General features: G+C 50.7%; 4 protein-coding genes across 5 annotated transcripts in view; 1 reads left to right on the top strand and 3 right to left on the bottom strand.

Annotated features, from left to right (window-relative positions):
• Positions 1-21,789, top strand: part of Dnajc17 (DnaJ heat shock protein family (Hsp40) member C17) — a 31,682-nt gene extending 9,893 nt beyond the window's left edge. Inside the window, exons 2-12 of one of the 2 annotated variants that reach the window (XM_020176103.2) lie at positions 10,318-10,387; positions 10,655-10,713; positions 10,956-11,043; positions 12,307-12,363; positions 13,375-13,460; positions 13,729-13,825; positions 14,365-14,408; positions 14,860-14,937; positions 15,458-15,538; positions 16,004-16,114; positions 21,607-21,789. In XM_020176103.2, the coding sequence (XP_020031692.1) occupies positions 10,318-10,387; positions 10,655-10,713; positions 10,956-11,043; positions 12,307-12,363; positions 13,375-13,460; positions 13,729-13,825; positions 14,365-14,408; positions 14,860-14,937; positions 15,458-15,538; positions 16,004-16,114; positions 21,607-21,726 (891 nt within the window). In that variant the 3' untranslated portion in view covers positions 21,727-21,789. The remainder of the gene's footprint in view (positions 1-10,317; positions 10,388-10,654; positions 10,714-10,955; positions 11,044-12,306; positions 12,364-13,374; positions 13,461-13,728; positions 13,826-14,364; positions 14,409-14,859; positions 14,938-15,457; positions 15,539-16,003; positions 16,115-21,606) is intronic. The other variant, XM_020176111.2, reaches the window with a different exon arrangement.
• Positions 8,020-8,470, bottom strand: LOC109694287 (large ribosomal subunit protein eL33). Its single transcript, XM_020176136.2, has one exon. It carries the CDS (start codon positions 8,387-8,389, stop codon positions 8,057-8,059), a length of 333 nt encoding a protein of 110 aa, XP_020031725.1. The 5' UTR covers positions 8,390-8,470; the 3' UTR covers positions 8,020-8,056.
• Positions 17,107-21,611, bottom strand: C2H15orf62 (chromosome 2 C15orf62 homolog). Its single transcript, XM_020176123.2, has one exon. The coding sequence runs from the start codon at positions 18,976-18,978 to the stop codon at positions 18,451-18,453; it is 528 nt and encodes a 175-aa protein (XP_020031712.1). The 5' UTR covers positions 18,979-21,611; the 3' UTR covers positions 17,107-18,450.
• A 149-nt stretch (positions 21,790-21,938) lies between the features above and the next one.
• Gchfr (GTP cyclohydrolase I feedback regulator) lies at positions 21,939-25,796 on the bottom strand. The gene is made up of 3 exons (XM_020176143.2): positions 25,664-25,796; positions 23,640-23,734; positions 21,939-22,350 (listed from the first exon to the last, which is right to left on the bottom strand). Exons 1-3 carry the CDS (start codon positions 25,697-25,699, stop codon positions 22,227-22,229), a joined length of 255 nt encoding a protein of 84 aa, XP_020031732.1. The 5' UTR covers positions 25,700-25,796; the 3' UTR covers positions 21,939-22,226.
• Positions 25,797-26,560: the final 764 nt, after the last annotated feature.

Genomic DNA, 26,560 nt, shown 5'->3' with positions numbered 1-26,560 from the left:
GATGACTTCCTTCCTTCATTGCATTCTTGTGAGGCTTGATCTACCTAAAGTACTTAGCACAATGCTTGGCACAGAGTGAGCCTCACTACAAGGTAGTTCTTGCTATTTTAATTGATATTGGTTGGTTTTTGTTAGTTTGTTTCTTTTGAGATAGAAACATAGTCTCACCAAGTAGCCCAGGCTGGTCTCAAGTTTAACCAAGTACTAGGATTACAGGCCTGTGCCACCATGTCTGGCTTCTTTGCAAATTTTAAAGTCATAGAGAAATCACCTTTAATTCATGGTCAAGGTTGGCCTCTACCCTTCCTCTGTTTCTCATTCCAGTCCTGACAGGTCAGTGCTGATTCACTAACAACAAGTAATTCTCAATTGAGGCAGGAGTCAGGGGAGAAAGGAGATGGGGAATCAAGTGGAACAAAATTGAGGGTCACCAGAGTTCAGTGTTTCATTGAAATCAGCGTTCATGGAGTTTCATCACTGTGGACAGGGTTCTGCGTGGACAGGGTTCTGCATTGGCAGGGTGGGGCCTGAGTGCTGAGTAAGATAGCGCTTTTGATCTCTGGCAGCTCACACAGGGTAGTAAGCAGTGAGCTCTGAGACAGAATGAAAAAGGTTCAATAAAAGTATACAAGGAAAATTCTGTAGGAACAAAGAGAAAGACATGATTCAGATGATTGGCAGACTTGGGGATGGCTTCCCTTAGGAGATGTTTTTGTGCAGGACTGTAGGGAAGAAAAGAATCTATCACAGCAGAGTTAGGAGGGAATCTTCATGGTCATTTACCCTTTCATTGGTCCAGAGAGGTTAGGAAAGGCATCTAAGACCATACAAAGAGTGAGCATCAGACCCAGACTGGAGCTCAGTGTGATATTCTTACTCATCTAAATCTGTCTTTCTCTTGTCTGTAGCAGCCTTGCTCTTCATTTGAAGCCCCCCCCCTTTTTTTTTTTTTGCAGTACTGGGACTTGAACTCAGGGCCTACACCTTGAGCCACTCCATCAGCCCTTTTTTTTTTGTGATTTTTTTTTTTTTTTGAGATAGAGGGTCTCATGAACTATTTACCTGGCTCGCTTCGAACAGCGGTCCTCCTGATCTCTGCCTCCTGAGTAGCGAGGATTACAGGAATGAGACACTGGCACCTAGCTTATTTTGTTTTTTGAGCCAGGGTCTTGCTATGTATCCTAGGCTGGTCTTGAATTTTCTGATTCTTCTGCTTCAGACTCCTGAATACTGGGATTATAGGCTTGTGCCACCATATCCTCCTGCTCTTTAAAGACCCAAATTTTAAGTCTGTGGATCAGGAAAACTACCAGGGAAACTTCATATTGACATTTTCAGAGAGGGAGGTTATAATTTTTATCTGTATGTTAGTTAATACATTTATTTAAACTATATATTTCTCTTATATCTTAGAATGTGACGCATCAACATAGTTTCTTAAAAACTTAGGAAGAATCACTTTGAGGACAGCAGAACAGGGCTTGAGGGAGCAATGTGGGGTGAAGGTACAGCAGTGATAGTGCTTGACAGGACAAGGAATGGGCACTGCCTACAGTTTGTTGAGGATGTTGCAGGAGATGAATCTGGCAAGTGTTTGGGCCTCTAGGTCATAGGATGGTTAGACTTGATCCTGAAGGCACCGGGGGCCATTTGTACATTTGAGGTATGCCTGAAAGCCCTTGTCTTCCAGGGGGATCCCTCCCAAAGCCTCTTCCCTCCAGCCAGGTGCTGAGACTGAGGTTGAACACTGAGCTTGGTTTCCCTGCAAGACACAGGCTCCTTCACCCAGGGCCTTATCAGGCAATCCTAGCACCCAGTCCAAGTCCTCTGTATCTCTGTGATGTTTAACTCACCACTAGTTGAAGCTGTCTGGCCGAAGCTCTGGAATTTTGAAGTTACTTGGCTGTCTGTTAAGTCAAAGGAATGATTCATTTCTGTTTGTAAGCTGTAACCCATTCATTAGCATTCAAGATAATGCCTCACTTTTATATGATACCAAAGTGCTTTCACATAAATTCTCTCATTTGATGTGACTTTCAAAACAAGGCTGTGAGGTAGGCAAGAAGTATTACTCCAATTTATAGATGAGAAAACTAAGACTCAAAGAGTTTAATTGATTGGCTCAGCTAAAGAGGCAGTAAATGAAGAGCCCTTGCCCAAACCTGAACTTTCTGCTCCTCTTTCAGTTTTTTCCATGACCTACACCTCACGAGTAATTAGGGCAACTAGAGACTGTGGGCCCCAGAGAGCCAGTGACACAAATAGAGGTTGCCTTGCCTTGGTAAACTTAGCAGGAGTGAACTGAGCTGGAAAGGTTGAGGAAGTGCATTGCAATGTGTGTTCAAACTGTGCAGTGCACCTTCCATCTTAGCTCAGGCAGCATTCAAAGATTTTCCATTTTGGGCATTGTGACGCATGCCTGTCATCTTAGCTCTGGGGAAGGGAATGGTAGGCGAATCACAGTTCAAGCCAGCCCAGACATAAAGCGAGACCCTATCCCAAAAATAACCAATGAAAAAAGGGCTGGAGGCATGCCTGAAGTAGTAGAGAGCCTGCCTAGCGAGCACAAGGCTCACAGTTAGACCCCAGTAGTTTTCCGCTCACATAGCCACTTTCCCCATCTTTGCAGTTCCTGAGTACTGTTACTTAAGTTTAATTTATACACTTCCCTTTACTAATATTAATTTGTTTATAAAGGAAACTGGTGAATAGGGCGTGTGGGCTAGGGGAGAAATGAATGAGCTGTAGGAAACACCAGGTACTTGGATGAGGTCAGAGACTGGACAGAGAGTCACTCTGGGGGCTGGGACCCAAGTCTCTACAGGTTGAGGTCAACAGCTGCAGTGGGGAGACTGGGAGCAGCCAGACCTAGGTTGTCTGGCAGATCTGGGGGTTGGGAATCTCCAGTCTGAGAGTGATGGTGGGAAAGTGTTTGGGGGTCTGAGCCTGAGATAGAGGTTCTTAGGGAGAGAGTGGGAAGGAGGAGTTAAGGCCTGAGAAAAGGGTGGCAGCTGAGGAGGGCTGTGGACTGGGTTCCAGGGGATAGCTGGTTTGAGGAGGGCAGATCAGGGATAGGCTGAGGACCCAGATCTTAAGTGCCATAGGCCAGGCTTTGGGAGAAATGGACCAGGCTTTTTACATAATCTCAGTTGTTTCGGGTGGCACAGCTCTCTGTCCTGAGTCTGGGCAATGAGCCATTTTTAGCAGCTTGAGAGAGATGTTGGTGTGAGGTCCAAGTTCTCCCAGAATCATCTCAGTACCACCAGAGGCTCACATTTTGGGGCATTGAGCTCAGGAGGCTGCTGGAGATCAGGGAGGTGGCTGCCTCCCTGTTTTGTGTACAGCCTTGGGAGCAGCCACAGTCTCTGAAGTGGTCAGGTATTCCTGGACTTCTTCATGGTACTGTTCAGTGTGGGCCACAGGTTGTAAGGAGTAAGTAAAACTGACCAATCTTCCAGGCCGAGGGTACTCTTAGGTAAGTTCACAGAGCTCTGTCTGTGTTCACTTCCTGCCTATGATATCAGTCACATTACCTCTGGTGTTCCTGCTAGTGAGGGAAGGTGATGACTGCCCAGGCTGTGATTACAGACTGTTCCCCTTTCTGAACTGGGCCTGGTAATGGATTTCTAGCTGATTCACCTGGATGGTTTGTTCATTTTGTCCCTGTGGTCACATAGAACTGCCTCCCAGTGTGTCCTTATCTGAGAACTGGGCCTAATTACTTGTACCTGTTACTTACCTGGCTCCAAGTTTTATTATAAGAAAGAACAGCAACCTTTTAAAAAATAATGATCTCTTCTTTGTAGGGCACCTTTCTTTTAAGTTAATGATGGCTATTTTCTATTTATTGGGTCCCCCAGCCCTTGCTTTTCTGGGTGAGTCAGTAGTTCCTTCCCCTCAAGAGATGAAACTGGAGGCAGGAGGTAGTCAGAGGCCCTGTGGGATGTCTGGGGCAAAGCCCAGTGGAGGTTGCGGGAGACCCAGTTCTCAGCCCGCCCCTACCCCCTTTGCTGGGCTCAGGTTGCTTAAAGTGGTAGAACTAGTTCTGGAGCTTCCGGGGAAAGGGAAAAGGGCAAGGGCCAGTGGTGGCCAGTTCTTCACTCATTCTTCCCTTCTGTGATGTGAGTCACTGTTGGGAAATAGCTTTTAGTTCCCACTGTGGTTGTCCTGGCAGTCTGCTTTAGTAAGTTCTTCCCTTTTCCAGAACTTGTTTTCTCAAGAGAGGTGTTAGCAGGTAGAAAGGGAAATTGTGAAGTAGAAGTAAGGTCTCCTAGGGTCAGGGTGCACACACTTCTTCTACTCAGTGGGCCTGAAGCAAGTGACATAGTTGTGGCCTTGTACTTGTATTTTGTGTGCCTACTTAAGTACCAGGTGTTGTTCAGTGCACCGTCCTGGGCCCTGCCCCCGAAGCACATTTGCTGTATTTATGAGGTCCCCCCCCACCTCCCGTCCCCCCTCCCCTCCCCTCCCCCTCCCCCCGCCCCGTAGCCCTATGCTGTCATTTGAGCTACAGCTCAATGGTTTTTCCAGACCATACCAGAAAAGAAACTGTAGATTAGGAGCCCATCTAGGAAAGTTCTAGCACCTGGCAATCACTGTGTGGAGAGGTGAGTAGCAGAGGAAGTCTGAAAGAAGTGGAATTTCATGTCATTGCCATCCCTGGAAGGTTGACAAAAGCATGGCTTTGGTCTCAGTGGCCCTGGAATAGTTGATGTTCCGATGTGAACCTGAGGTATGGAAGATAAATGAAACTCAACTAGTGTCCTACACAGAAAAAGGGAGGAGACTGGCAGTAAGATTTTAGAAAGATGTTAGGAGAAAGAGCAAACTTCTAGAAGCAAATTGTAAAGTCATTGCAGGGCTTACCTTGAAGAGACCTTTGTCATTCTCAGGCTGTGCCTTGAAGACACAGGGGTGGGAACTTCTTAACTGTTGCCCAACTCTTTTTGTGAAGTCTCTGGAGTGCTGGAGAGACCATGGGAATGAGGGGAACGTATAGGAGAAGAGGGAGAGCTGCAAGTGCTGGAGAGAGTCTGGGAGCCCTGAGCAGCTTGCAGTAGCTACTCCAACCTCTCCACCTAAGGGACCCAGCACCTGTAGCTTCCTAGAGGAGCTTCTAGCCTGGGGTCCCACTTTTATCCAGCCTTGTTACATGGGTAGGAATTCTTTGTTTTCTCCAGTTTTTGTCACACCTTTTTACCCTGAATCCAACCTCTTGACCTGCTCATAAGGTAAAGTTATTTTCCAGTAAACAATACTGAACAGGAAGCTTTTTCAAAGGCCTACTCTGGGAGAGTTGTCTTTATCTGATGAGAAATTCTTCTGGCAGCAGTCACTTGAGGACTGGATGAAGCTGGAAAGCCAGTTTATAACACAAAGCACCAAACTCCAGGCCAACTGGTTCAAAGTCAAAATTGGCCTTCCAAGCTCAAACCAAGGAATGGGCCCTGCCCAGGGCAGACTTAGCAGCTAAATATACCAACTAGTTAATCAAGACAGACATACTTGACCAACATTCTTAACCAACGGGGTTTTGGTTTGTGGTACTCTGGAAAATCTCAGGCTACTGACCCATGCCCTCTACTCTGAATGAGCATATTTCTGAGATCCTGGGGACTAACCAAGGTTTGAATTTTAGGATTGTCTCTAGCAAACTTGAAATCAGCTCTGTCCACCAAGAGAATTCAAACTGGGTTCACCTGTGCCCACTGTGACTGAAGTTCCTGACAGGTTGGCAATCCTGCTGGTCTGGTGTTGGGGCTTACACCACCCCCTTCCAGGAGTGGGTGAGGGACAGGTTTTTTTGTAGGGTGTCACACTATTTTCTTTGATCCTTCCAACAGCTTCTTGGGTGTAGGGTTTATTTTTCTCACTTGCCCAAGGTCATGTCATTAGTATGTGGAAGAATCTGGATTTGAAAATGCATTTCTCAGGCCTGGTGTGGTGCCTTATGGCTATAATCCAGCCCTTGGGAGGCAGACCCAGTAGGATCTCAAGTCTGAGGGCAGCCTGTGCTGCACAGTGAGACCCTGTCTCAAAAATAGTAATAAAGTAATACCAGCTCGTTGTAGAAGATGAATATCAACTGTAGCCCTCTTTAAGGATTTTATTTCCATTTGGCAGGGATGGAAGTCCCAGCTCCCTAGTTGGCCTTCTCTGATGCCACCTTGGTGGCAGTTTGAGGTGCTTCCTTACAGCCTGGTGAGGGCAGAAGCCTGGGCTCTCCATTCCGCCTGTGATGATATGGTTCGGGGGCACTTTTGTTTCTGTGGTATTCAGCTGGAGTAAAATGGTTTCTATTTGAAACAATGATTACAAAGGTTTTTTTTATTGAATTGGTTTTCACTATCATAATTAAGCCCTCATTATGTCAGTTTCCTTATTTTTTATTTTTGTGGTAGTACTGGGGTTTTGAACTCATGGACTTGCATACTACCTCTTGAGCCACGCCTCCAGCCTTTTGCTTTTAGGTTATTTTTCAGATAGGGTCTCATGTTTCTGCTGGGGGTGGATTTCAGACCTCAATCCTCCTACCCATGTCTCCTGCATAGCTGGGATTATAGTGTGAACCACCACACCCACCCAGCTTGTTTATTGGAATGGGAGCTCACTAACTTTTTGCCCAGACTGACCTCGAATCAAGATCTTCCTGAGATCCAGCTCCTGAATAACAGATTACAGATGTGAGCTACCATGCCTGGCTCCTTGTTTGTTAAATGAGTATAATAACTATCTACCTCACTGAGCACTGAAGGCTCACTCCTGTAAATCCTAGCTACTTGGAGACTATACTGAACAGGAGGATTGAGGTTAGAGACCAGCCCTGGACCTTGATCCTCCCATTTATACCTCTTTTCTAGCTGGGATGACTGTCATTGCCCTTGAACTCAGGAAGCTACCCCATCTGGGCCTGCTCAGAATGAGCACCACAGAGCTTTCTCTTCTAATTGTTCTACTCTCTGTCTTATGACTCTTGTAAACTTTGTGCGTGTTCATTGTCATTCCTGAGTTAACGTTACCATCTTTTAGTCTTGTCTTCTCTTCTGCTTGGCACCAGTTTCATTTATTTGGTTACATTCCAAGTCTCACTAAAATTTAGTTACATCAATCTATTTTTGTCGTACAGTCTTCTTCCATTACTTTTGATTGTAGCTTAAAACACTTCTCTTCCTCCACATATTAATAGGGAAGCAAATTGATACATAGATAAATTTCCCCTTGTAACATAATTTTTTTAGTTTGAACAGTTTTGCTTCTCTATTGAAGTGAAAAGTAAATTTTCTGATATTTTTCCAAAATGGATTATAAAACAGAAAACATTCCTTGAAAATAAAATCCATAAAGTACTGTCTCAAAAACAAAGGAAAAGAAAAAGGAAGTGCAGTGGTGCTGTAGTGGTGACATAGCTGCCTTCCCAGCCCACCACACCCTGCTCTCTCTCTCTCTCTCTCTCTCTCTCTCTCTCTCTGTCTCTCTGTCTCTCTCGCTCTCCTCTCTCCCTTTTCCTTCCCCTCTCAGGTTTATCAAAAGAGAACACAAGAACTGCTTTAAAAGAGCCCCAGGATACAAAAGTGAAAATCTTGTACAACATCCCCATATATCAGGAGGGCAGGCCTACTAATCCTATGCCCAGGAGGCTCACCTCAGGGCAGCGTTGCCCGTGAGGCCATAGACACTGGGCGGACTGCTGGAAGACTCCGGGCCTCTCCCCTCACCTCTTCCCTTACCATCTCAGAGAAGCCACAGTGCCCCACACTCCGTGAGTGTGTTCCCTGTGTGCTTCCGTGTATGGTGTGGTCCAGAGGACGAGTTGGAAGGACCCCCCCACTGTCCAGTAAATCTTGGAGAGAGGAGATGGGAAAAGAACAGTTGTTTTTTAACTTTACATATAATTTATTTTTTTTGCGGCACAGGGGTTTGAACTCAGGGCCTCGTGTTTGCTAGGCAGGTGCTCTACTGCATGAGCCACTCCATTTTATATATTTATATATATATATATATATTTTTTTTTTAAAAACAGAAGAGCACAAATTCACTTTATTTACTTTTCTTTAGTTTAAATCCTTGAGGGGTACAGCATCACACGGATCCTGTGTCCAATAGCCTTAGCAGGAAGGTTGCTTCGAAACTTGGCCCGAACCATGCCACTGTTTCCATGGGCACGAGTTACCTTTCCCCAGATCACTCTGGTTTTGTTTGGTTTGCCACCAGGAGTCACTGTGTTGTTTTTTGCTTTGTACACATAAGCACATCTCTTGCCCAAGTAGAATTCGGTTTCATCTCGGGCATAAACGCCTTCAATTTTAAGAAGAGCCGTGTGCTCCCTCTGGTTCCGGAGACCCCGCTTATAGCCAGCAAAAATGGCCTTGCACCATAGCCTTCCAGACATATTTGCCTTTTAGAAGTCCTGTTCCCAGCAGGCCCTCCACAGGCTCCAAGATGGCAGAAAAAGGTTTTTTTATATTGTTTTACTTAAAAAAGCAAAAGGTCCTAGAATATAAAAAATGTTCAATAAAGGTTTGGCTTAAAATGAAAAGGAAATCTACCTGGGGACACAGTAGAAGCAGTGACAGGGAGAAAAGACAAGTGATACACAGCCTAGAGAGTAAAGATGACATTGCAAATAGAAGACTGTCTAGAAAGCTGTCACCTCCCCTTCCCTTATCATTGTCATTTTTCAATAGTAAAATCAGGGGTAGGGCAGTAAGCAGGCAGGCCAGGTGTGCATAGACAAGAAGGCACATTATACACTCACGAGCACTACGCCAGGCCTGTGCTGGGAGCCAGCCATTCTTGCCTGTTTGAACCCCATCTGGAGAGACAAACTAGCTTGAGGTTGCCCTGGCAGGTGCAGGTATGCCCCAGCAGGTGGCAGCACAACCTCAAAGATCCTGGGCTAGGAGGTAGGCCTTGAGTCAGGCCCTGACCGGTGGGCTCTCCCTTCGTGGATGCTGGCTGCCTGCCTGGGAAGGTTCTTATTTAGCACACTTGGGTGTAAAAGTATTTATTAGTTCCATCTGAACTTGTAGTTAGCTGTGCCTCTCAGGAGCTTCAGCAGCTGGTAACCTGTATAGAACAGGAGGGACAGAGGCAGATTTTATGATTTGTACCCTATTTTTACTTATACTAGCTCGGTAGGTCATAGGTGAAAAAGAATCTTGGTAGCTATGTTTGTTTTTTTGCTAATATAAGAAATTTACTAAGGCAAGATCACTAGTTCAAGGTTAGTAGGCTATCCAGAACCTGTTTCAAAAAACAAAAATAAAAAAATAAATATTAGAACTGGGCATGGTGGTGGAACCTTATAATTCCAGCTACCTGGAAAGCTGAGAAAGGAGGATCTCGAGTCCAAGGGCCAGCCTGGGCTACATCGTGAGACCCTGTCTCAAAGGGAAAAATTGTGTCTGTGTGTGTACACGCACACATGCATCTTAGGGAATATTAGAGACATACAAAGATGGAACTAAAAGTAGGCCAGCAAGCACTCTATCACTTGAGCCACACTCCAATACATTTTGCTCTGGTTATTTTGGAGATGGAGTCTTACTATTTACCTGGGTGGCCTCGAACTGCGATCCTCCTGATCTTAGCCTCCCAGCTAGCCAAACTTACAGGCATGAGCCATGGCACCCAGCTGAGTATTGTTTTTTTCACTCACATTACCCTAAAGGTTTCTTTCTAAGTCAGTATCAGAGACCTCTGTCTATCATAATTTTTTTTTTTTTTGAGACAGGGTCTCATTATGTAACCCAGGCTGGCATTAAACTTGAAATCCTCCTGCTTCCACTTCCTGAGTGCAGGGATTACAGCTGTCATAATGTTTTTAATGGGTCTGGCTGTCGGACATTTGGCTGGTTCTGGTGGGTACCTAGTATAAATAGTGCTTCAGTGTGCATCCTTGTATATTTATTTTGGCATACTTCTACAAGTCCAAATTCCAAGGGTTTGCTAAAGGGAGAGTGCATTTTAAAAGATGATGCCTAAATTTTCCTTCAGAAAGTTGGCCCCAGCTTCCATGCCTACCATGAGTGTGTAGAGCTGTTTGCAAGTGGCTACAGAGAGACCAGGATTCAGTGCTCTTTCCCCTTCCAGGAGCCTGTTGATAGTGGCATTTGTGAAATCGAGCACTTAGCAGGAAGTAGGCTGCCCCTCTGATGGGTGGCCTTTGCCTCTTTCGGGCACATCTCCATGGTGGCTGTGAAGAGGGAGCCAGAGCCTCTCTTTTAGGGGGGCCTGAGATTTCTCTCACTGCTTCAGCAAGGTTTTTCTGTAAGTTCCTGGGGTGAGGTGAATGACCACATCTTCTGACTCTTCCAGGTGAAGAAAGCATACAGGCAGAAGGCCCTCTCCTGCCACCCAGACAAGAATCCAGATAACCCCAGAGCAGGTGAGAGTCTCCCAAGGGCACTGGGAGAAGAGATCTGCTCTCCTGGCCATTGTGTCTTGCTGACCTGAGCTGTGTGTGAGCGCTGTGGGGTGCAGGGCTCACCTCACATGTTAGGGGCATCTGACACACATATTTTCCTTCCATTCTGTCATCTGATGTTGGTTCTCTGCCCTCTGTGGCTTCTCTGCAGTGCTTTTTTGGGGAAGCACATCGTCACCAAGTCTAACTTAATTTTTCTTCTCTTGTTTTTTTGGTCCTTATGTTTAGCTGAACTTTTCCACCAGCTTTCCCAGGCTTTGGAAGTATTGACTGATGCTGCAGCCAGGGTAAGCACCCCCTCCTTTAACTGAATTGTCCCTTTGATTAGAGATCCAGTGGTTTGCCTTCAACTGTGGCACACTCTGCCTGTCTGCATGTGGCACAGTTCTTGCTGTCTAAGCTTGGAGATCCAGTCACTAGGCTGCCACCCTGATGGCTCTGGGCTAGTAGGCAGGAGCTAGGAAGATTGCTGGGGCTCTGTCCTTTTTCTCTGGCTGACCTTCTGCATTTCGTTCCTTTCTCCTGCTAGGCTGCATATGACAAGGTCAGGAAAGCCAAGAAGCAGGCAGCAGAGAGGACCCAGAAACTTGATGAGAAAAGGAAGAAGGTGAAGCTTGGTAGGTGATCTCGAAGTGCTGTCTGGCTTGTACTTCCCTGGCCATTTTCTTTCTTTCTTTTTTTTTTTTTTTATTATTCATATGTACATACAAGGCTTGGGTCATTTCTCCCCCCTGCCCCCACCCCCTCCCTTACCACCCACTCCGCCCCCTCCCTCTTCCCCCCACCCCCTCAATACCCAGCAGAAACTATTTTGCCCTTATTTCTAATTTTGTTGAAGAGAGAGTATAAGCCATAATAGGAAGGAACAAGGGTTTTTGCTGGTTGAGATAAGGATAGCTATACAGAGAGTTGACTCACATTAATTTCCTGTGCGTGTGTGTTACCTTCTAGGTTAATTCTTTTTGATCTCACCTTTTCTCTAGTTCCTGGTCCCCTTTTCCTGTTGGCCTCAGTTGCTTTTAAGGTATCTGCTTTAGTTTCTCTGCGTTAAGAGCAACAAATGCTAACTAATTTTTTAGGTGTCTTACCTATCCTCACCCCTCCCTTGTGTGCTCTCGCTTTTATCATATGTTCAAAGTCCAATCCCCTTGTTGTGTTTGCCCTTGATCTAATGTCCACATATGAGGGAGAACATACGATTTTTGGTCTTTTGGGCCAGGCTAACCTCACTCAGAATGATGTTCTCCAATTCCATCCATGGCCATTTTCTTTCTTTCCTTTTTTTTTTTTTTCTTTTTTGATGCTGAGGTTTGGACTTAGGACCTTGTACTTGCTAGGCAGGTGCTCTACTACTTGAACCATGTCCCCCCTCCCCCCAGCTTTTTTTTCTTTATTTTTCAGATAGGGTCTTGTGTTTTACCCCAGGTCAGCCTAGACTGCGTTCCTCCTCCTTATGCCTCCCTTGCAGCTGGGATGACAGGCATATGCTACCATGCCTGGTTTATTGATTGAGATGGGGGTCTCACTAACTTTTTGTTTAGGCTGGCCTTGAATTGTGATGCTCTGGATCTCCACCTCCCGAGTAACTGAGAATGCACGTGTGAGCCACTGTGCCTGGCCCCTGGCCATTTTCATTAGTCTCTCTCACCTTTCTTTCTGTTGCTTCACTTTGAGCAACTCAAAGCCTTTTGGCCCAGGCTCTGGGCGAAACCATTCTGAGACACTGGGTCCTAAAGATGCTCTTAGGAATAATAGCAGTTACAAGATTTACTGTTAAAGCGTAGAAACTTGCTGGAGTTGGGATTTAAACTCACACAGAGTGAGTAAAATTGGTGCTCTTATTCCCTATTCCAGGCTGTGTCTTTTTGTATTTATCCCAGCCTCATCCCTGCCCAGAGCTTTCACTGTGAGAAGCTCCCTCAGAAGGATTCCAAGAGGTCAGACTCTTTTTGAACAGTTTTGTTTTGAGATGTTCTTGCACATTATAATGTCTGTCCATTTCAAGTATATGAAGGCATTTTTATTCAGTTTACCAGCTGGCGCCACTATGACTGTAAACCAATTTAAAAACATTTTCATCAATTCAGTAAGATCGATCCAAGCACTCTCTACTCAGTTTTTCTCCCCTTCTTGCCTATAATATACATCATAACCTGTGCTTATTCTATCCCAATGCATCCATTTCTCTACCCAGAAATAAAGGGGCAGAGGACTGGGGTGTAGCTCAGTGGTAGAGAACTTGCTTAGCATGTGTGAGGTCCTAGGTTTGATCCCCAGCACCTGAAGAAAGAGAGAGAGAGAGAGAAGGTTGTAGGTAAGTAAAGTATGCACAAAGGAAAGAAAGCAGCAAGTCCTAGGCCTAAGAGAAGGGTTTGTTACAGCAATGTCCATCACAAGGCCACCAGCCTTGAGAGGTAGGCAAGGCTCCAGGACCTGGGGTGATGACTTTCTCCATCTGCCTATCTCTGGAGGAGCCTCAGTAGCCAGGGCCACAGTGAGGAGCAGGGCAGGGGGACAGTGAGAACTGGATCTCAGTGGTGGGAAATGAATCAAAGCAGAGAACAGGCCCATGTTAGGCTATAGCGCTAAACCACAGGAAGAGAGGCCAGCAGTTCCACCCACAGGGATCCCTAACACACAACCCTGGGCTGCTGACATAAGCACCCACTTGCACCCTGTTTGCTGTGTGGAGAGAACCAGCTTGGTCAGTGTGAGCTGTCTTAACTCTTCAGACTCTTGGCTACTTGGCTAGGGCCCACACTTTTTTGTCCCATACTTTTTTTTTACCTTTGTCATGGAAAGTGACTTGTGGACCTGTGGGCACGGTTGGGAGGGTGTGGGAGTTACTGTATGGTGTTGTCATGTTTGACACTTTGGGGAAGCAGCCAGAGCTGGGGTGGACTAAGGCCATACAGTGACTGCATTGGACCATTCAACCCTTATGCTAGACCTGGAGGCCCGGGAACGGCAAGCCCAAGCCCAGGGAAGTGAGGAGGAAGAAGAGAGCTGGAGCACCAGTGCGTTGGAACAGGAGGTGAGCATTCAGGCCCACCACCCCAGGGCGTCTGCAGGAGGAGGAGGAGGAAGAAGGGGGGGGGCCCAGGTGGTCATGATGGTGTGTGTAGGGGGGTGGGGGGAAGATGCGCTTTTCATCTTCTTCTGTAGGAGCTGGGTGATTTGTTCCACCCACAGGTTGCTGAGCCATAGCTTGCAGGTGGAACCTGTCAGGGACCTTTGCAAGTTAAGACAACTTTGAATTGGATTTGCATAGAGTTGTCACCCCTCCGCCCCCTGCTCTGCAGATTGCACGCCTACGAGAAGAGGGTTCCCGGCAGTTGGAAGAACAGCAGAGGCTGATCCAGGAGCAAATCCGACAGGACCGTGAGCAGAGGCTGAGAGGTGAGAGTCCTGCACTCTTCTGTGTCCCTCCAGGGCAACAATACCTCTTCCATGTTGGCTGCTTGGTGGAATGACTGTGCTGGCTTCCATCTGCCAGAATCCTGTGGGTACACCACTCCAACACATGCCACCTACCCCTTCTTCCTACCGAGTCTTGGGGTCCTATGTGCTTTTTACTCCTCCTGGCTGCATTGGTCTTTGTCTTAGTCCCAAGCAGAGGAAGTTCTCATTTGTTGGGGGGGGTGTTAGGGGGAGGGAAAGGGGTGCTTTGATTCACTGAGCCCCTATGGTTTATGTCTCTGCTTCTGGCCCCTAGGAAGCATTCCCAGCTCTTGGAGAGAGTTCCCAGGTAACCTGCAGGAGGTGGCTGGGCAGGCCACACTGTGGTGCGCTGGGATTGCATCTACTTTTTCCACCAGGCCCCTCACTAGGGCAGGGTAGACATTACCTTTTGTCAGGAGTCCTCTGGCTGAGAGGTGTCTTTCCTTTGGGAAAACCTTGGACTCCCTCTCTCTGCCATCTTTTCCCAATCTTTCTAGAAAAGGAAGAAAATACTGAAGGCAGAGGAACCCCCAAACTAAAGGTGAGTCTGGGGGGATCCATGGGCCACCTTATAACATCTCCTCTCAGTCAGAACAGATGCTTCCTGCAACTCTAGGGCTCTGCAGGGATGCTGATATCCAAAGGAGCCAGCATTGCTCTCACATCCTCTCTATCCTTCTGTTGCCTAGAAACCAGGCTGCTTCTTAGAGCCTGTCCTGAAAGATAGCTGTAGTGCTGGCCATTGCAGGGCAGACATTTCCAGAGGCCCTCTGAGGAGAGTATCTTACTAGGCAAGAAGAGTCACTGAGGAGTCACAGGAAGAGTAGCTGAGCTTTCCTCTCAGCTACCATGGGGAAATCCCATTTTGTGTGGTGCTCCCTAGATCACAGGTGCTTGGAGACTAGGAAGGCATCTGCTCAGACTGTCAAGCTCAGTTCTGGGGCCTGGCACTGTTCAGCAGAAGCCAATGTTTGGTGATGCTGTCTTTTCAGCTGAAATGGAAGTGCAAGAAGGAGGATGAGTCCCAAGGCGGCTACTCCCAAGCTGTTCTCCTGCGACTTTTGCAAAAGGTCTGGTCTGCTGGCTTCCTCCCTTTCCTGTTACCTCAGCCCATGGCTCAGCTCAAATGCCAGAAAGAACTTCCTTAGCATCTCTACCTGGATTTTTATTTTTTCTTTTTTCCCCTCTTCCTGCTGCCTCACAGACTATGGTACAGCCTAGAGACTTCTCCCTGGCCCATGGTCCTCCTATCTCTTGGGTTGCCTTGTGCCTTTTCCAGCCTGGTCTGTCCTTGGCTGAATGTGCTGAGAGAGGAGGTGGGTGTCTGACACGAAAGCCCCATCCTCTTCCCTGCCTTCAACCATCTTAGGCAGCCGAGGCCCCCAGTGCTTTGCTCATCTCTCTTGTCATGCTTTCCTAGGAAAAACTTTCTTATCTTTGATCTCACTTCTCTGGGCCCCTAGCAATAAGAAGTTATCCGCAGACTGAAAATGCCCCAGTAGGCCTTGTGGCAACCCAGGCTGGTCTCTAGCACAAGCTGGGCCATGCTGATAGCCCCACCATGGTTACTGGAACATCTTCTTTCCACAGTATGGTGAAGTTCTCAACCTGGTGCTTTCCAGGAAGAAGGCAGGCACTGCTATAGTGGAGTTTGCAACTGTCAAGGCTGCGGTGAGTGCTGCAAAGCACGTGGGAACTACTGGCAGCCCTGTCATTCTAGGCAGGGACCCAATATTGTGGGCCAAATTCTATGACCTGCACTCCCAGGTGATCTCTTGACCATCTCAGAGTCAAGGCTTCCGGAAAGGTCCGTGAATCCCAGGGTGAATGGGAGAATACTCTGACTTGATTTCACACTAGCTGGCTCTATTCCACACCCTCCCTCCTGCGCCCTTCTAGGTTATGAACTCAGCACTGCCTTCCTACCCTTTGTGCTCCTCCTTGCTACCAAGAGGACAAGGTGGGGATGTGTCCTTGCTACCAAATCAGAGGACACATCCCCACCACTCTCCCATGGCAAGGGCTAGAGCTTCAGCACACCATCAAGTATGCTGGCTCCATTCTTTGAGGGGTAGAGAGAGACCTCTTTTAGTTGATGGGATGGATGGGACCAGGACTGGGTGCTCTGTTTGGCAGGAGTTGGCTGTCCAGAATGAAGTAGGCCTGGTGGAAAACCCTCTGAAGATTTCCTGGTTGGAGGGACAGCCCCATGGCATCATGGGCCCCAGCCACCCAGGACTGTCAAAGGTAAGACCCCAGTTCCCCCCCGCTCCCCCGGGCCCTGCTCAGGGTCCTCTTCCTGTTTGCAGTCCTCTGAGTCTCTTGGTTGGCAGGAGTAGAGTGAGATTGCAGGCCCATCAGTCCAAGCAGGAGGGCTGCAATTCCCTGGTGACCTTTGTTCCTCTTGAGGGCCAGAGGGACCCTATCCTATGTATTCTGGGTTTTTTGTTTGTTTGTTTCCTGGAGCTGGGGATTGAACCAAGGGCCTCACACAGGCTAACTGCACACTGTACCACCGTTCATGCCCTCAGCCCTTCACAGTATCCTTAGGCCTTGCTTACCCTCCGGGTGTGTCTCCTGTTGGGGGTCACGTTCCCACTCAGAGGACTCTCCCTGCCACTGGTTGCTTGTTTGTGCATGAAGCATCCAGTGCTGTAGGAAGGAGCAGGTGCCCAGGACAGCTGTGTCCTTTCCTGGCTCTTCAGATTTCCATATGTGTCTCTGGCTTCCCATGCAGGGACTGACTGAAGAGGCAACCTCTCCTCTAGAAATAACACTAGCCCCCCGCTGACCCTGGGGTGCATCTGCCATGTCTGGGCATCCTGTTCTTGGTGAAGTGTACACCTTCTAGCTGGTGCTGGCCCAGTGCTGCCTCCTATAATTTGTGGCTCCACAATGGCCCTGGTGTTTTCTGGCCTGGATATAGATGCTAGGGCCACAGGGCTCCTGGGCCACCTGCCCCACCTTGGTGGGACTGATTGCTTTGGGGGCAGGAGTAAGCAGCCTGGTTCTTCCCTTTTCTGAAATGGCCTGGGCAACTGTTCAGTGTGTCCATAGCCCTTCAGTGGGTTAGCAGGAGCTCTGCTCACCTACCTGTCCCTCCACTTGCCTGAGGGAGGAACAAGAAGTGGTCTACCCCCAACTCAGGACCCTGATTTAGAAAAGACCTCATTATCCCACCTTAAGTCCAGCATTTTACAGTCCCAGGTGATGCTCCATAGATTGTATCAGAAAGAACTTTATTATGTCCTCTATATACAGCTTGGCACCCCTACACAGGGGAGGAAAAGGGAGGCCACAGATTTGGGTCATGGAGGCAGTGTGTTGAATCTCTCCTGTCCCCCTCTTTCTTGCCTGGAGAGCTTGCCTGGGTCAGAAGTACATGGTCCAGTCGAGTTCTATGGGCTCTGGTTTCAGATTTTCTAGCCAGGCCACAGGACAGGGCAGAAACACATCTGGACATGGGCTGGACATGGTTGGCAGCTCCATCGTCAGAGGTATGGGCAAGGCAGAACTCTCCAGTCCTGGCAGAGGATTCTGGAGACCACCTTTGTCTCTTCATAGTTCAGTGGCCATCCACTGAACCAGTCCTCCCCTCTTCTGAACAGGAAGTTTACCACTGTTTTTGCAGCATTTCCCAAAGGCTTCCATCACTAGTAGTTCTGGACAGTCCCCAAAGCATCCCTTTGCAGGTTACGTCCTGCTGGTGGCTGGCACTTCCTGGAGGAGCTGCTTCCTCAAGCACAGGGACTGTTCCCAGCAGCTCTGTGGGCAGGTTTAGTCTCTCATGGCCTCTTTTCTGCTAATGGTTTGATTGGCCTTTTCCCTGCATTTGCCTTTGGATCTCTACCTCCCTCTCCTGCTCTGTCAGCCCCACACTGCCTTCACAGACCGTGGAGCCTTCCCTTACCCTGCCTGTGCTGCTGATGGCTGTGGGCCAGTGTCTAGCCAGCACTGTCCCTGGACCTTGGTCCAGTGGTTTCAGTGCTCATGCTGTTCTGTCCAGCATGGTAGCCATTAATTAGGTGTGGCTACTGAACATTTAAATTTGGTAGTGTGACGAGGAGCTGAATTTTCTACTTTGTTTTGCTTCAATGAATTGAAATTTAAATAGCCTTTGTAGCAAATGGCTACCAGATTGAACTCTCTCCCCTTTCCTCTCAGGCCTCCCCACTTTCCTTTGCAGTCTGGGTTGGATCAGTTCTTCCTAAATGTGTCCTATGACCTCTGTTGATGGAGGCTTTGGAGGAGGCTGGTTCAGGGCATGGTATGTTCTGCTCAGCCTGTGTCCTCCCACACCCTGTCTGCTCCTGTGCCACCCTGTAGCCTTCTGGCCTCTGCCTAGTTCCTGTGGTTGCAGGGTGTGGTCTTCCTTTCCTGGCCTCACCAGCTTCCTTCAGGGTTCCTGTCAAAAAATGACCCCCAATGTTCCCAGCTGGCCTCTGTCCCTCCATTCTGGGGTGACTTGAAGAGCTCTGGATTCCTACCCCTGCCTGTTCCTTAATCCATGGCTGTTCCTTACTTCCCTGAGTCCCCAAGCTCTACTCCTCCTGTCACCCCAGCTATGCTCACCCTCACCCCGCTCAGCAGTGGGGCTCACTGGGGAATTGCTCCCGCAGCATCTGTAGAACTTCCTCCAGAAGTGAAATCCCCAGGTCCACTTTGAAGGAGAAGAAAGGATCACTGAGGTCTGGACTAGGTGTCCTCGGGAAGGGGGAAGTGGCTGAAAGGTCCTCTTCTGAGAACTGGTGGAGGGGGCCTGCCAGGGAGAGTGCAGAGGGCAGGGTTGCTGAGTAGGTGGTGGTGTAGGTGGCTGGGGGCTCCAGGATGTTGGGGCAGCTGGAGCTCTCTCGGTAAAGACGTGGGGGTTTAGGTGGGGCCAGCAGAGTGGCCCGTGGCTGCTCATCCCCCCACAGGGGCAGTCGCCGGCCATCCGCCCTCCCTTGCAGTTCTCGGATGACCTCTCGATTGCTATACTCCTCATGGTCACCACCAGCAGTGCTGGCCTGGCTAAGTTCACTGCCCTGTCGCCGCAGTCGCCTTGGCCGCCCCAGGGTCAGCCGCTTGAAGAAGGAGGCATTGCGGAAGGAGCCTTTCCGCCAGGTCTCCATGGGGCCTAGGAAGCCAGCAGACAGGCCTGGCACCTCAGAAGCTCCACAGAGATGTTCAAGAGCAGCTAGTGACCATTTGGTCCCTGCCAGAGCAGTGACTGCCAGGAATCAGAGACAGCTCTAGTGGGCTGGAAGTAGAGGCTCTGGTTTCTGCTCAGCACAGTCTTTTGGACTGCATCTCAGGTGGTGTGATGAGGCTCAGGAAGAGGGTGTTTTTTGTCCAGGAGAGGAGAGAGCTGGGAGATCCTGGCAGAAAGCTCCCACAGGGACACAAGTGGCCTAGTTACTTCATAGGGATGTGGGAAAAACCCCAGAGGAAGACAGCACTTACAGAGCTGGAGCAAGAGCAGCCCGGGTAGCAGAGCTGGATCTTCTCAGCTGGGTGAGGGCTCTGTGTGCTCCTTTCACAGGCAGGAGGTAGGTGCGCCCCAGCTGGCCTTCTCTCTGGTGGCTCCCAGCCCCGTGGCTCTCTGGGCCAGTGTAGGGCTGAGCCTTCCCTGCCGGCAGCTGAGGGACTCTGATTAGTGGCTTGGCTGTTTTTGCCAGCTTGTGGCAGAGATGTTTTGTTTTCAGCTGACTCAGGCAGGTGGGAAGCCGGGTTTCATGCTCTGAGGTAATTGCAGCATCCACAGGCCTGGATTGGGGCAGCTGTGACCAACACCCCACAACAGTGGGGAGCTTTGGATTCCTCGGGACTGGTCTGGGGGCAGCCCTGCTTACTGTGTCACCTCACTGCTTCCTTTCTCACCCCAGCCCCACCACCCTAGCCCAGCAGGCGGGCCCCAGTGTGTCTGGGAGGAGCCCAGGGAGGCGGGCGCTAACTGAAAGGCAGGAGTGTGGAGCACTTGTTGGGAAGGAAGATGGACCTGTTGCAGGGTGCTGGGTCAGGTGACTCAGCCCTGGGGCCAGTGACAGGGCTCATTAGCAGGGCCTGGTGGAATGGGGGGAGGGAGGCAGAAGGGTGTGTTAACGGGGAGCAACCCCACGCCTATAAAGGGCTCACTCCTCCCAGGGCTGGTGGGGGCATGCCAAGGGTGACTCCAAGTTTTCTTGGCAGAGCAGTATTAATTTGAGGTAGTGCTACCTCCCTGGCCTGACATCTAGTCTGGCCGCTCAGTTTCCTCCTCCATCCTCTCCCTGAGGGCCTCCTGGGAGGAGAACAGTTGAGGGCCAGAGTCCTGCTGCTTCCATCTCCTCTGCTCTGGCCGCTGGATCTCATGTGGGGCCCTCTTCTGTGGAGAGGGTTGAGCTGTAAATTATCAGCAAGGCCCCCAGGGTCTGGCTGAGAGGGTACAAGGAGACATGCTGGGGCTGCGGAGGGCTAGGAGCTGAGTATCGCCTCCTGTTGCTCTGCACCCCTTACTCCAAACCAATTGGCCAGGGCCTGGCTGCTTACCTTCAGCTCCACCCTTCCTAATCCCCGGGTCACTGAACTCCAGTCCTTCCTCCCAGCCTGTTCCATGTCAGCATGTGCATTTGAAAGCACCTAATGGCTGGTTTACTCCTGTGCCAACTCAGGTGACTTCACTCTCTAAGCTGCTGTTGAACCACAAGAAGGTCTCCCAGCCTCAGCTACACTGAGGGAGGATGCGATCTCATCCATACTGCAGCCCTTATCAGCACGTGGGGGTGGCAGCTCAGGGCTCTGCTGTGGGGCTTCTCCACCCCTCAGCCTTGGCCATTGGAGCACTTGTTTATTAGTCTTATGGTCAGTAAAATATAGCCCTCCTTAATCCCCCCACTGTGCTGGCAAGATCATAAAAGAAAGCATGGGCCTGCCTCCAGGAGCCTGGGTGTGTAGCTTTAGAAGGCAAGCTGGCCTCATGCTCACTTCTCTTACCTATATTTTTGGTGGTACTAGAGTTTGAACTCGGGGCCTCACACTTGCTAGAGTAAGGGCCTTACTCACCTTCTAGAGTAAGGCCACTTGAGGCCGTTGGAAGGCAGGGCTCCCTTCCCCTGCATCCTCAGCAAGAGTCAGCCACAGAGAATCCAGGCAGCTACCAGGGTAGTGCTCTGGTCTCTGTGCCCAGCAGAGCTGGTGGATTGCTGCACCTCACACTTCCTCTGCTGGAAATTTGCCAGGCAGAAGCCACAGGCGGAGAGAATGAGTGTCAGATAAATGGCAAAGAGGAAATGAAGGGAGATAGGGCCTGGTGAGGCCAGGGGAAGTGATTCATTCACAAGGAAGGGCTGAACCTGAACTTACTGTAGATGTGAGGAGCATGGTAAAGGGAGCTGTGGGGGAGACTGCCGAGATGGGCTGGAGGGAGCCAGTCAAGGAGGGCCCGCCTAGGGAGCAAGGCCTGCTTGCTGTCAAGGACCATGGGTGAATTGAGATGCCTGAGGATGTTCCCAGTCCTTCCTGTCCTCTTTTTTTTTTTTGTGGTACCGGGGCTTGAACTCAGGGCCTACACCTTGAGTCACTCCACCAGCCCTTTTTTATGTTAGGTATTTTTGAGATAGGGTCTGGCGGAATTAATTGCCCGGGGGTGGCTTCGAACCAGCCCTGAGTAGTTAGGATTATAGGCGTGAGCCACCGGCGCCCGGCTCTGACAGACTGTAGCTCTGTCTGGGCTCCATCCTCTGAGTCTGGGCTGACCCCTCCTTGTCCTTTCTGTCTCCCAGGGCTCAGTGCTGTCGGAGAGGGACTATGAGAGCCTCGTCATGATGCGCATGCGCCAGGCTGCTGAGCGCCAACAGCTGATTGCCCGGATGCAGCAGGAAGATGAGCGGCAGCCCACGTAGCCCGCGGCTCTAGCTCTCCATCCCACACCCCTCTTCTCAGCACCAATAAACTTAAAAAAATCATCCACCCCACCTCTGTGTGCCTAGGTGCCTAGGGTGCTGAACTCTGCTTCCGAAGACTCCACCCAGGCCCAGGGCCCTCTTCCGGGCGGGGACAGACCCTCCCTGCAAATGCCATACTTCTTAGGTTCCTGCACAAGCGAACACAGGAGTGACCACTCATCAGACCCCTTTATTGGCTTAGACTAACTGCAGGACCCACCTGACCCAGGCCAGGGGCAGATTTAGTCAGAAGGCAGATGGGAGCACTGGGCAAGGGCCTGCACTCCCCACCCACTGAGGCAGGGTTTCCAATGCCCTTCATTGCTCATTGGTGCTGGACCAAGGAGAGTGACAATTTGGGAAGTGATAGGCAGGGCAGTCAGTGAGGCAGGACTTGGACAGGGCCCACAGTAGCCACTCCAAAGAACGGGTGCCCCTTCCACGAGTCAGCATGCCAATCACTCCTTGTGCAGGCACCACACCAGCGTCTGGCCCACTCCTGTCATGCTCAAAACACGGAAGCCCCTGCGTTCTAACTTGTCCAGGACAATGCGAGGAGGGTCGTTGACGTAGTACTCACAGCTGCAAAGAGATCAGAATGACAGTGAGGGGACAGGGCAAAGCGTGTACTTTCCGGGCACTGATGGCTCTCATGCCTACAATCCTGGCTACCTCGGAGGCTGAGATCAAGAGGACTGTGGTTCAAGGACAGCCTGGGCAAATAGTTCTGGAGACCCCATCTCCAAAATAACCAGAGCAAAATGAGCTGGAGGTGTGGCTCAAGCAGTAGAGCAACTGCTTCGCAAGCACAAAGCCCTGAGTTCAAACCCCAGTCCCACCAAAAAAATCCAGTGTCTGCTGAGGGCCATACCTGGCCAGGGGCTCTCATTGGAATAACTCATATTTGCTGGCACTTCCTGGGTGCCAGGCTAAGTGCACAGTGTCTGTCTCCCCCACCCCCCAACCCCACTAAGCACTTCCCATGCCAAAGGAAGGTACCGTCCTTGTTCCCATTTATACAGCTTTCTCGTGTCACAGACAGGTCCATGTTAGACAGGCAGCAGCCTCCATGAGCACCCGCTCTGCTCTCCATGGGGCTAGCGCCTCAGCTCGGCCTACGGGTCCCTCCTGTCCTGGAGCAAAAGTTGGCCCCAATAGCTCCTGGCTCTGCCACTCTGGCGTTGGAGGATGCTTGGTTTTCCTTCTTTTAGATTTAATTGGTACTGAAGGGCCATGAGACATAAGGGGCTTGAGCCCCAAGCTGGCGTCTTGAGGCAAGTACCTCATGGCAAAATGATCGGTTGGCTTCTGCCCTCCAACCTGACCCAAGGGCCTGGAACTGGAACTCTGACAACTCTCCTCGAGTCCTGAGCCTGTGTGGTCAGGGTTCTCCCCCACTGCTGGGCAGGAAGGTGAGGGAGCAGAAAAGAAGCAGCGGCCTCAGTTTGGAGTGTGTTACAGATGCCGAGGGAAGTGGTCAAGTGCCCAGGCAGTGGCAAGCTGGAAGTAGGACCTGGGTGACCTGCTCTATTTCTGGGGCTGAGCTCTGTTACTCAGCCAGCCCTTCAAGGCAGAAGCCTCTGCCTATCTGTTGACAAGGTCAAGAGGGCAGGCCAAGGACCAGTCCATTTGCAGACCTGGGGATGAGCTGCCTTGGGAATGTGCTGGCTGGTGTGAGGCTTTTTGACCAAGCCTCAGAGGCTGGATGTGGGGAAGGTGCCGCAGATGGGATTAGCCCTACAGAGGGCAGAGCCCCGGATGCAGGTAGGAGGCTCAGAGTGACTTCGCCTCTGGGTTTGGTAGTTGTGTAAAGGGGACAGGCAGAACTAGGGGCTGCCAGGGAGATGGTGCTGAGGAATGCCACTACTTACAAGTTGTTTCCCAGAACACTTCTCTTGGAGGCCCCCAGATGCTGCATCAGCTCTGGATCCGAGTGCTCATCGCCCACCATGGTGGGGCCCACCTCCTGCAAGGCAAGCCACAGTGGCTGCTGGCTGGCTGCCAGGTAGTAAATGTGTCCCTCGCCTTCCCTGCCTCCTGGCTCTGAGCAAGCTTCAGGTAAAAGTGGAGGCAGTGATGAGGCTCTGTGGAGGCTGGAAGGGGAGCAGTGGGGCCTCCCTGACCTCTCTAAGCAGAGTTGGACATTGCATGGCTATTGTCGCCCTCCTGCCAGGCATCACCACCTACGTCTGTGTGTGTCATCACCCAGAAAACAGGAAAAATGAAAATGCGTGTCCACCTAAAAACATACAGAGCCAGGTGCTGGTGGCTCATGTCTGTAATCCTAGCTACTTAGGAGGCAGAGATCAGGAGGATCACAGTTGGAAGCCAGCTGGGGCAAATAGTTTGTGAGACCCTATCTTTAAAAAAACTCATCACAAAAAAAAGGGCTGGCAGAGTGGCTCAACGTGTAGACCCTGATTTCAAACCCCAGTACCACAAAAAAAAAAAAAAAAACCCAAAAAACAACGAAAGCCAGTCAGGGAAACTCCCTGAGATCTATTCCCCCCAAAAAGAACACCTTGTGCACACACATTCATATCATCATTATTCATAACGGCCAAAATGTGGGAACAACCCAAATGTTCATCAGATGAAGAAAACGTGACTTGCTGGCTCAGGCCTGTAATTCCCGCACTCCAGAGGCTGAGGCCAGTCTGGGCTACATGAAACCCTGCTCTAAAAAAAAAAAAAAAAAGGTGGTATAGCCTTATAATGGAATCTTAGTTGGCAATAAAAAGGAATGGCCCGATATGAATGAAACCAGACTCATAAGACCACATGGACCACAGAAAGTAGGTTAGAGCTTCACGTGGGGCTGAGGAAGGTGGGGAACTGAGGATCACTTCCTGTGTGGGTAGGGTTTCTTTGGGAAATTTTCTAAAATTGCTTCTTGTGATAGTTGCCCAACTCTTGACTATATAAGAACGCTCGCATTATTTTAACCTGTAAAGGCTTTGGCATGTTTTTATATACCAATCAAGCTATAATTTTTTTTTTAAAAGAATCACTTGAGGACATTTCCAAGTAGGAATTTTTAAGCCTGAACAGTTCTGCAAGTTGGAAAAGGGCCCAGGAATCCATAGTTTAACAACTGCTCAGGGGAGTGGTTCTGGCGAGACCTCTCCTATCAGACGGTGAACCCACCGCTCTTTCCTTCACCCCAAGGGAGTCAGGTGTCCACTGCTGGATCAGTGGGGAGCAGGAAGCTGGAGAGGGGGCCCGTTCATGTCAGTCAAAAGATAAAAGAGGGGGTTTGGGGGTGGGGGTGAGAAATGGCCCAAACAATGTATGCATGTATGAATAAAAAAGATAAAAGAGGATAACGAGAACCTCTTTTTTTTGGGGGGGGGCCCTGAGATTTGAACTCAGGGCTTCGTGCTTGCAATGCAGGCTCCCTGCCGCTTGAGCCACACCTCCAGTCCCAGAACCTTCTTGATGAGGAAGCCGCCCAGAGAAAGGGCTTTGAGGTCTGACTCCTGGGTGGTGGTCTCCCACGCTACCCCACCGCCCACCTATCTGTCCTTTCTTCCCCACCCGCGGGGAGTTCTTCCTTTTCCTTGACTTCGGACTCCCAGGAAGCGCGGCTGCGCACGACCAGCGACTTGGCACAGGGGTGTGGGCGACTTCGCGTGCGTTTCTTTCCCGCGGGTTACTCCACTCACGCCGCTCAGCGGCTGGGCGGAGGGCACTGGGCGCAGCGGGTGCGGAGCGGCTCTCCGATGCCCCGTGGCGGGGACGCACGCACCTGGCCCTCCCCAGCCGCGCCCGCTTCCCCTGCTCCTTGTAGGGCGGATTGCGGGTCCCGCGCCCCGCGGCGCTGCCCGGGCCCTAAGGAGGCGCGAAGCGGCGGCCGTAGCCTCGTGGGCCAAAGTCCCCGGCGGCGGCTACTCACCATGCGGATCTGGGTGCTGATGAGCAGGTATGGCATGGCGCGCGTCCCGGCCCGATCCCACCTGCCACCCGCCGCCGGAGTCCCGTTACTCCGGCTCGGTCCACGGGCGGTGCCAATGCCTGGGGCCGCCACCGCGCGCGGCCAATCAGGAGCACGCGGCGGTGACGCGCGGCGCTCTCGGTCCCGCCCGCCCCTGCTCGGGGACAGCGGACTTGGACCCAGGTCCAGCCGCCAGGAGCGGGGCGTGCGGGCTGCGGCGCTCGCGGGGACAGGAGGCGGGGGCCCCGGCGGTGGCGTCGAGAGCGCGGATTGACCCTGCGCCCTCCTCCTGCAGTACCTCCGGGTTCAGATGCCAAAGTCCAGCAGGTCCCCGCCTGTCCTTGTTGCAGAGCAGAGCGCAGACGGCGCCCCGGTCAGGCTCCAGCTCCCCCACCCCAGGGGACGCCCAACAGTGTCGGCGGACCCCACCTCCCGGGTCCTGTAACTCCCAGGGCAGCAGGTCACTCCCGTGACCCTGCAGGTTCAGTCTGTACAGGAGCTGCGCGCTGGGCTGGGTGCCAGTCCGGTGACTGTAAACGGATGGAATCCAGCCCTTCTTTGGGGAGGCGGGGCGCATGCGCAGATCACACGGCAACACCTGGGGCAACACCTGCCCCCACACCACCTACCAGAGTTCATGGCCAGCGTCCACACCCAGGTATCAAAATCTCACAGCTCAACATTCTTTGTCTGCCGTGTTCTGATTGGTTCTCCAAAAAGCAAAGCAAAACAAAAACCATCCTGTCACCTTCCCTCCCCTGCCTGGAAGCAGCTACGTTTCTGTCAGGGACAGAGGACAGCTCTGCCTCCAGCCCATCCACAGACATGGGGAGAGTCTCAATCCTTCCTTAACGGGTC

This window comes from Castor canadensis, chromosome 2 (assembly GCF_047511655.1).
Source record: "Castor canadensis chromosome 2, mCasCan1.hap1v2, whole genome shotgun sequence".
NCBI lineage: Eukaryota > Metazoa > Chordata > Mammalia > Rodentia > Castoridae > Castor > Castor canadensis.
This window is presented reverse-complemented; position numbering and strand designations above follow the sequence as displayed.